This window comes from Oncorhynchus tshawytscha, linkage group LG21, assembly GCF_018296145.1.
Source record: "Oncorhynchus tshawytscha isolate Ot180627B linkage group LG21, Otsh_v2.0, whole genome shotgun sequence".
NCBI lineage: Eukaryota > Metazoa > Chordata > Actinopteri > Salmoniformes > Salmonidae > Oncorhynchus > Oncorhynchus tshawytscha.
Genome location: NC_056449.1, coordinates 32091205 through 32101204, shown reverse-complemented (window position 1 = coordinate 32101204; position 10000 = coordinate 32091205). Strand labels below are relative to the sequence as shown.

General features: G+C 45.3%; 1 protein-coding gene across 2 annotated transcripts in view; it reads left to right on the top strand.

The window, feature by feature from the left end:
• The window catches only part of LOC112257011 (serine/threonine-protein phosphatase 2A 55 kDa regulatory subunit B beta isoform-like), a 107981-nt gene that overhangs the window by 43179 nt on the left and 54802 nt on the right, over positions 1 to 10000 (top strand). Inside the window, exon 1 of one of the 2 annotated variants that reach the window (XM_042303333.1) lies at positions 3651 to 4517. The exons of the other annotated variant lie outside the window; for it this stretch is intronic. Within the exon in view, the coding sequence (XP_042159267.1) occupies positions 4448 to 4517 (70 nt within the window). The 5' untranslated portion in view covers positions 3651 to 4447. Of the gene's footprint in view, positions 1 to 3650; positions 4518 to 10000 lie in introns of those variants that run through there. 2 annotated transcript variants of the gene reach the window in all.

The window sequence follows — 10000 nt, the reverse complement described above, 5'->3', positions numbered from 1 at the left end:
ATTCCAAGTCATCATCTCATCTCTATACAGCTGTTGCTGTCTGACAAAATCACTATTTTAGTAGTTCATCAAAGTAAATAGGACTTACTTTTATCAAATCAAATCAAATGTATTTATAAAGCCCTTCTTACATCAGCTGATATCTCAAAGTGCTGTACAGAAACCCAGCCTAAAACCCCAAACAGCAAGCAATGCAGGTGTAGAAGCACGGTGGCTAGGAAAAACTCCTTAGAAAGGCAGGAACCTAGGAAGAAACCTAGAGGAACCAGGCTATGTGGGGTGGCCAGTCCTCTTCTGGCTGTGCCGGGTGGAGATTATAACAGAACATGGCCAAGATGTTCAAATGTTCATAAATGACCAGCATGGTCAAATAAGAATAATCACAGTAGTTGTTGAGGGTGCAACAAGTCAGCACCTCAGGAGTAAATATCAGTTGGCTTTTCATAGCTGATCATTAAGAGTATCTCTACCGCTCCTACTGTCTCTAGAGAGTTGAAATCAGCACAGCAAGGGCGGTTCGTTGCTCCAGAGCCTTTCCGTTCACCTTCACACTCCTGGGCCAGACTACACTCAATCATATGACCCACTGAAGAGATGAGTCTTCAGTAAAGACTTAAAGGTTGAGACTGAGTCTGCGTCTCTCACATGGGTAGGCAGACCGTTCCATAAAAATGGAGCTCTATAGGAGAAAGCCCTGCCTCCAGCTGTTTGCTCCCCATTTTGTGAATTCTTGGTTGGTGAGCGGACCCCAGACCTCACAACCATAAAGGGCAATGGGTTCTATAGCCAGATCCTAAAAATTGGATTACATGTGTATCGACACAATACAGACACACAGACATGCATACAAATGCATGAACACAAGAGCACACACACAAACATGCACACAACTACTACATCACACAGTTCAGTGTAGTGAGGTGTGTACTGGCAGCAGAGAAGTCAGGCGCAGGAGAGCACAAACTGATTTACAATGGTGTTGTTTAATATCCATAAACCACTGTCAACAGAACAATACAAATAAATGGGTCAAACAAAACCCGATAATACCAGCATACCGTGCATCAACACTACAAGAAACAATTACAGACAAGGACATGGAGGGAACAGAGGGTTAAATACACAACATGGAATTGATGTAATTGGAACCAGGTGTTATGGAAGACAAGACAAAACCAATGGAAAATGAAAAGTGGATCAGCGATTGCTAGAAGGTCGGTGACCGACCGCCGAACGCCGCCCGAACAAGGAGAGGGACCAACTTCGGCGGAAGCAGTGACATTCAGGCTGGATCGGATTTATCTCTAGAGAAATTGTGTGATGTGTGCATTGAGCTCACGGGAAACAAACTAATTAAAAGGAATTCAAATAATTGAACCCACGTCGGACAATTAGTTGTTTAAAAACAGCCACATACCCATGAGCACTGAAGGAAATGGCAACACAATCTCATGGTTTGACCAATTTCCCTTCCGATTCTGTTGTCTATCCACATTTCTCCAAACGTCAAATTTCAGAGCTGCTCCAAACTTAAACATGTCGGGTGTTTGTGGTGTTTTTGACACCCCGTGTTACTCCTCCTGCAAATGGTTAAAGCTGCAATACATAACTTTTCTGCATAGTGCATGTGTAAGTTAAGGGTTAAGGCTTGGGATAGGTTAAAACATGTTTTAAAATGAGTGTCTAGCTGGGAGGGAACACGGAGTGAACTGGGAGGGAACACGGAGTGAACTGGGAGTGAACACGGAGTGAACTGGGAGTGAACACGGAGTGAACTGGGAGTGAACACGGAGTGAACTGGGAGTGAACACGGAGTGAACTGGGAGTGAACACGGAGTGAACACGGAGTGAACTGGGAGGGAACACGGAGTGAACTGGGAGTGAACACGGAGTGAACTGGGAGTGAACTGGGAGTGAACTGGGAGTGAACTGGGAGTGAACACGGAGTGAACTGGGAGAACTGGGAGTGAACACGGAGTGAACTGGGAGGAACACGGAGTGAACTGGGAGTGAACTGGGAGTGAACTGGGAGTGAACTGGGAGTGAACTGGGAGTGAACTGGGAGTGAACTGGGAGTGAACTGGGAGTGAACTGGGAGTGAACTGGGAGTGAACACGGGAGTGAACTGGGAGTGAACACGGAGTGAACTGGGAGTGAACACGGAGTGAACTGGGAGTGAACTGGGAGTGAACTGGGAGTGAACACGGAGTGAACTGGGAGTGAACTGGGAGTGAACACGGAGTGAACTGGGAGTGAACACGGAGTGAACACGGAGTGAACTGGGAGGGAACACGGAGTGAACTGGGAGTGAACACGGAGTGAACACGGAGTGAACTGGGAGGGAACACGGAGTGAACTGGGAGGGAACACGGAGTGAACTGGGAGTGAACACGGAGTGAACTGGGAGTGAACACGGAGTGAACTGGGAGTGAACACGGAGTGAACTGGGAGTGAACACGGAGTGAACTGGGAGTGAACTGGGAGTGAACACGGAGTGAACTGGGAGTGAACACGGAGTGAACTGGGAGTGAACACGGGAGGGAACACGGAGTGAACTGGGAGTGAACACGGAGTGAACACGGAGTGAACACGGAGTGAACTGGGAGGGAACACGGAGTGAACTGGGAGTGAACACGGAGTGAACTGGGAGTGAACACGGAGTGAACACAGAGTGAACTGGGAGTGAACACGGAGTGAACACGGAGTGAACTGGGAGTGAACACGGAGTGAACACGCAACCATCTGGGCCAGAGTTTGCGGGGTACTAGTGCTCACCGTTGCCTCTAGTGGTACATTTTAGAGGCATCTCCCGACATCCTCGGGACATGGACGGTTGTCCAATTTCGAAGTGAATCTTGAGCGACCTGGCTGCAAATGGGCACTTCAATTACATGTGTACACAATGCAGACACACACACATGCATACAAATGCACAAACACAAGTGCACATACACAAACATGCACATACATTGGGGGATTATAAAGGGTAATGTGTGTGTGTGGCGAAATCCCATTGGTGATCCAGAATGACCAGGTGGTGAAGACATCTCAACTTAATCTAATTAATCAGACTGGCTGCTGCACTCCTCCTTCATCATCCTCTCTCTCTCTCTCTCTCTCTCTCTCTCTCTCTCTTTTCTTCCCTTTCTCTCTATGTCTCTCTCTTTCTCTCTGTTTCTCTGCTTCCCTCTCTCTCTCTCTCTCTTTCTTCCCCCTCTCTCTATCTCTCTCTCTCTCTCTCTCTCTCTTTCTTCCCTTTCTCTCTATGTCTCTCTCTTTCTCTCTGTTTCTCTGCTTCTCTCTCTCTCTCCCTCTCTCTCTCTCTATGTCTCTCTCTTTCTCTTTCTTCCATCCTTCATCACTTTTCCTGCCTGTCTCTTAGCTTTAGTCTCCTTTCCCCTCAATGTCTTCCTCTCTCCTGATGTCTATAGGCCTACAACAGTAACAATGTATTAACTAAATCAGTGAGCCCATTCCTTCATGTCACCCAGGGAAAAACAAATAGAACTTAGCCCTGGCATTAACTGTACAATGTCCGATCTGCTTGTCATCTTGGGTCATTCAGAATTCATGATTTTCTGACTGACCATTGCCAGTAGGCTGCACTGTGATGATTCGATTAAACGTCACAGCGAGCGTTCAAAATTCGTTTGCTGCGTGTAGTTTTGAAGATCCAGCCTGCGGCAATCGGGCTGGTGCTAAAGCGGCGCGTCAGTACCAGCGCCAGGGATACTGCCGCCCCAGTCCATATGCGTACCAACGACTCGGGCGCGCTGCACCAGACTTCCTTCTGTTTGAAGAGCGAAAACGAGGAGGACTTTGCTTGGTGAACGAAAGGAAGGAGGAAAGCGAAGTGGCACTCTGATCTGCAACCGAGGAGGCTGGCAGGGAAACGTTGGAATGACTTTAGCCAGCCAGGCTTGACGCATAATCCCGCCCAGCCAAGCTGTTCGAGAGAGAGTCTTGCCTGCTTCAACTCATATCCTCACCAGATAATATTTACTAAGGACTGCTGTCTCATTCACACACTCTCATACCGGGAAAAGGCTATTTCTTTGACCCATTCCACTGCATTCCACTGCACAGCAGAGGCACGTTTTGAAGACATTTTGATCATTTGAAACTACTTAGGTTATTTTCTTATTTTTTTTACGAGGCAAGACGGAGGCAACCACCACCCATTCTGTCGAGGTTAAATGCGCTAGAATTACTAAAGACACACATTTGTAAAGCACTGTCACATCATAGGCTAAAACCTCCTATTTGAAGCGCACTAAGACGTGGACGGGACTTGACAATATCGCTATTTGATCATTCCGCTATATCTACCAGAGAGTTCGAGTCAAGATGACAGCCCTCACGCTGGTCTTGCGGTCCGCCTGCTGCTGAGGGTAACGTCCAGGATGTCTTTTAACGGTCTCAGGATCCAGAACCAACCGATTTATCAATGGAGGAGGAGAGTGACACCCGCAAGATCAACAACAGCTTCCTACGCGACCACAACTATGCCACTGAAGGTATGCAAAGGAAAACAAGCTAGGCTATTCGTCATCACATATTTACAATGTTCGATTTATTTCATAGAGTACACCGCTTGATTTGACATAAATTGTACTGTAAAGAAGGCCGAGTATTCCGCATATCGGTTATGATGAAGGATTGATTTACAAATGGTCATCAGAAGAATACTTTTTGTCGACATTATAGCGTCCCGACCCGGAACCTTATCGATCTTGCCTGGTGTCATGTAGCGAACGGATTGATTGTTGCTTCGGATGGAAGTCTGATCATTTATGGAGGGTGGCGGTCTACTTGTCTGGCCTACTCCCTACCCACTGGGCACACACTGGTTGAATCAACGTTGTTTCCACGTCATTTCAATGAATTGAACCAACGTGGAATAGACGTTGAATTGACGTCTGTGTCCAGTGGGTAATCTCTCATGCTCCATATTTAGAAACAGAAGGAACCGATCCAGGGTATGTCTGTTTCAATGGCTGGCCTGATTGAACGAATGTGCTCTGAATGGCACAGCCTTGAATGAGTCAGTAAATATACTGTGTGAGAGAGAGAGAGGGAGGGGTAGGAGAGGGGAGGGGGAAGAGAGAAGTGTGTGTATCTTTGAGGTTGGATCATTCTAGAAAGTCTGACTGGATTCAGCACCATGGACAGAGTACAGCCTCCTACAGCGCTGCATTAGCCCAGTGCCTTGCTGTGTGCCTCTCTCTGTCTGGCTAATTGATCAGGGTTAGTCTGGTGATTTACTGATATCATTAAGTCCCATCGTCAGACTGATCTAATTAACCATGTTAGCCCCAGTCACTGATCATGTCTATTGATTAACCAGGACTAACTGATGCTAATGTAATTGATGCTGTGAGACTAACCTGTTGGAACCAGTCTGATCGTGAAATAACTAACCATGTAAAGCAAAACAGAATAGTGAGCGTAGTCCTCTGTCTGGTTCTATGACGCTACTGTGAAGCCAGTATCTGTTCCCCAATAGGAGATTGATTGGTAGCCACCTCCCTAGGACCCGTCTGGATATCCAACCCCTCCACCTCCGGTTTCCCTGCATCTCCTGCATCAGAACCTCCCTAACAGAGTCTATCTAGATCAGCTTTCTCTGGTCACTTTTGCCTGCAGGGTGTAGGAGTCATACTTAGAGGACAGGACATGAGGCACAGAGGGATGCTCTCTCTCTCTCTCTCTCTCTCTCTCTCTGTCACTCAATTAAATTCAAAGAGCTTTATTGGCATGGGAAGCATGTTTACATTGCCAAGGCAAGTGAAATAGACAAAAAGGAAATAAACAAGGGAAATAAACAGAAATTAACAGTAAACATTACACTCATAAAATGTTTACAAGAATAAAGCCATTTCAAATGTTATATTATTGGCTATGTACAGTGTTGTAACAATGTGCAAGTAGTTGAAGTATGAAAGGGAGAATAAATAGACAGATAAATATAGGCCATATTTACAACTGGTGTTTGTTCTTCACTGGTTGCCCTTTTCTTGTGGTAGCAGGTCACAAATACTGCTGCTGTGATGGCATACGGTGATATTTCACCCAGTAGATATGGGAGTTTATCAAGATTGGATTTGTTTTGAAATTCTTTGTGGGTCTGAGGGAAATATGTCTAAACCCTCTCTCTCTCTCTGGACAAACATGAAACCTCTCTATGGACCGACAAACAGACAGAGCGAGAGTGGGTGGGGGTTAATCCAGGTGGTAAATACAGGGTGTATCTCCTCAGGCCCGTCTGTCTCGTCCGTCTGGGGAGCTCACGTGGAAGAGCCCCGTCTTTGTGTTTTTGTAACTTCAATTTACGGTAGATTATCAAGCATAATAACTCATTATAGAGACTGTGTGTGTGTGTGTGTGTGTGTGTGTGTGTGTGTGTGTGTGTGTGTGTGTGTGTGTGTCTAAGGGTGTTACAGCAGTATTGTTCACAGTCTGCATCAGGAATCAGCCGGTGAGTGTCTATGTTCATTCTCCTCTCTGGCCTCTCACATCATAAATCCACTATACTATCCACTATCCACACACACACACACACACACACACACACACACACACACACACACACACACACACACACACACACACCACACACACAAACACACACACACACACACACACACACACACACACACACACACACACACACACACACACACACACACACACACACACACACACACACACACACACACACACACACACACACACACACACACACACACACACACACACACACACACACACACACACACACACACACACACACACACACGTATGTCTTATTGTTGCTGCATTGTCCAGAAGGAAGCTGCGATAAAGCATTATGTTGGACGGAGTATACCATGTGTATCCTGTACATACGACTAATAAAACGTGAAACGTAGGTCCGAGCTGAGGTCAGATCAGCTGTTGGTAATAGTTCCCTCAGGCACTCACAGCTCATTTTAATGATGTAATGTTTGAATGATGTCACACGCTGACCTTTAGTTTGTACCAATCCCACGCCTCAGTGGGTTGTGTGTGTAGTGTCCAAGAGGTGTTCCCATAGGGACCCATGAGATCCCAATACCCATAATGACTTGCAGGAGGTCAATCTGAATGTGTTTTTGCTGAATGAGAGAAGAAGAAACATCCTATCATCAATCACTCTTTGTCACCATATACTTAAAATGTCTCTGACACATTCTACTAATATTGTTCTACTGCTTTTCAATGCATGAACATTGGATGGACTGCGAGATGGAATATATACTTTATTCCTGCGTAATGGAGAAAAGATAGAAAGCCTAGGTTTTCATTTCATCACTCTGTGTTGGAAAGAAAGGCCTCTTGGGGTTGTGAAGACTGAGCAAAGGAGCCTGGGAAAAAAATAAAATTAACATTCCAGTTTATTTGCATACAGATGACATGTTGCTAATAGTGATGTAACACTCCTGCTATATGTCTTCATATCACTTCAAACACACACACACACAATACACACATTCCCATCCTCCCCTCACACACAAGCACACTCAGACGCACAAAAAACTTGAAATAATTAAAATGCAAGGAATGGAAGAACATATTCACAGCAGAATACATTTGAAGTACATTATAATGATTCTGTTCCAAACCCAAGGTAGGAGTAGAAACATGTCTGCATCTCAAATGGTACCTTATTCCCTATATTTCCCATGGGGCCCTGGTTAAAAGTAGTGCACTTTATAGGGAAGGGCTATTCAACTATATTCTTATAGATTTTTTTTAACCTTTATTTAACTAGGCAAGTCAGTTGACGGCAATGACGGCCTACCCCTGCCAAACCTGGATGACGCTGCGCCAATTGTGTGCCGCCCTATGGGACTCACGATCATGGCCGGTTGTAATACAGCCCGGGATCGAACAAGGCTCTGTAGTGAACTCTCTAGCACTGCGATGCAGTGCCTTAGATTGCTGAGCCACTTGGGAGCAGATGTATAAAAAACAAGTCATTTCAGGGAGGGGTGGACATTTTCCACATGCAATTCTTTGTCAGAAGAACTGTATAAAAAGCAACACCCACCACACATCAATAAAGCACTTTTCTTGAATTGAAATTTTGCTAAAAGTAATTAGGAAAGAAGTGGGTGGGGCTCAACCATCGTGAGTCGAAGGCCAACCCAAAAATCGATAATCATTGAAAAGGAAAAGGCACAACTCTCGCTCACCATTTAAAAATGTTTATTTAAACAACTTTTAAACGCCTCTTAAATGTCATTTTAAAATGATCTATAAACTAAGCATAATAATAAATAATACAAAGACATGTAAAATCAGGCAATGCCAAATTCCAGTTTGAAGGAAGCATGCTTTGAATTCATTCCCCTTAGTCACTCCCTTCTAACGAGTCCTTGTGAGAATAGGACAGGAAAACAAAAGGGTGGTAGGTAGTCCTGAGAGAGTTTCCCCACCATACCTTCTCTGCTGTGAAATCCGGTTTCTGAGCTGGTCACGGGTGCACCACAGCCACGCTCAAGGTTCTAAACGATATCATGACCTCCATCGATAAAAGACAGTACTGTGCAGCCGTCTTCATCGACCTGGCCAAGGCTTTTGACTCTGTCAATCACTGTATTCTTATTGGCAGACTCAATAGCCTTGGTTTCTCAAATGATTGCCTCGCCTGGTTCATCAACTACTTCGCAGACAGAGTTCAGTGTGTCAAATCGGAGGGCCTGTTGTCCGGACCTCTGGCAGTCTCTATGGGGGTACCACAGGGTTCAATTCTCGGGCCGACTCTTTTCTTTGTATATATCAACGATGTCCCTCTTGCTGCGTGTGATTCCCTGATCCACCTCTACGCAGACGACACCATTCTGTATACATCGGGCCCTTCTTTGGACACTGTGTTAACTAACCTCCAAACGAGCTTCAATGCCATACAACACTCCTTCCGTGGCCTCCAACTGCTCTTAAACGCTAGTAAAACCAAATGCATGCTTTTCAACTGTTTGCTGCCCGCACCCGCCCGCCCGAATAGCATCACTACTCTGGACGGTTCTGACCTAGAATATGTGGACAACTACAAAATACCTAGGTGTCTGGCTAGACTGTAAACTCTCCTTCCAGAGTCATATCAAACATCTCCAATCCAAAATTACATCTAGAATCGGCTTTCTATTTCGCAACAGCTTCCAATACTCTACTCAGCAAACTGGATGCTGTCTATCACAGTGCCATCCATTTTGTTACCAAATCACCTTATACCACCCACCACCGCGACCTGTATGCTCTAGTCGGCTGGCCCTCGCTACATATTCATCGCCAGACCCACTGGCTCCAGGTTATCTATAAGTCTATGCTAGGTAAAGCTCCGCCTTACTTCAGCTCACTGGTCACGATAACAACACCCACCCGTAGCACGTGCTCCAGCAGGTATATCTCACTGGTCATCCCCAAAGCCAGCACCTCCTTTGACTGCCTTTCCTTCCAGTCCTCTGCTGCCAGTGACTGGAACGAATTGCAAAAATTGCTGAAGCTGGTGACTTACATTTTCCTCACCAACTTTAAACATCAGCTATTTGAGCAGCTAACCAATCGCTGCAGCTGTACATAGGCCATCTGTAAATAGCCCACCCAATCTACCTACCTCATCCCCATATTGTTTTTATTTACTTCTCTGCTCTTTTGTACACCAGTATCTCCACTTGCACATTGTCATCTGCTCATCTATCTCTCCAGTGTTAATCTGCTAAATTGTAATTACTTCGCTACTATGGCCTATTTATTGCCTTACCTCCTTACTCCATTTGTACACATTGTATATAGACTTTATTTTTTTCATTGTGTTATTGACTACATTTGTTTATGTGTAACTCTGTGTTGTTATTTGTGTCACACTGCTTTGCTTTATCTTGGCCAGGTTGCAGTTGAAAATGAGAACTTGTTCTCAACTGGCCAAACTGGTTAAATAAAAACAACAAAAAAAGAGTCGTAGCTTTCATCAGACAGG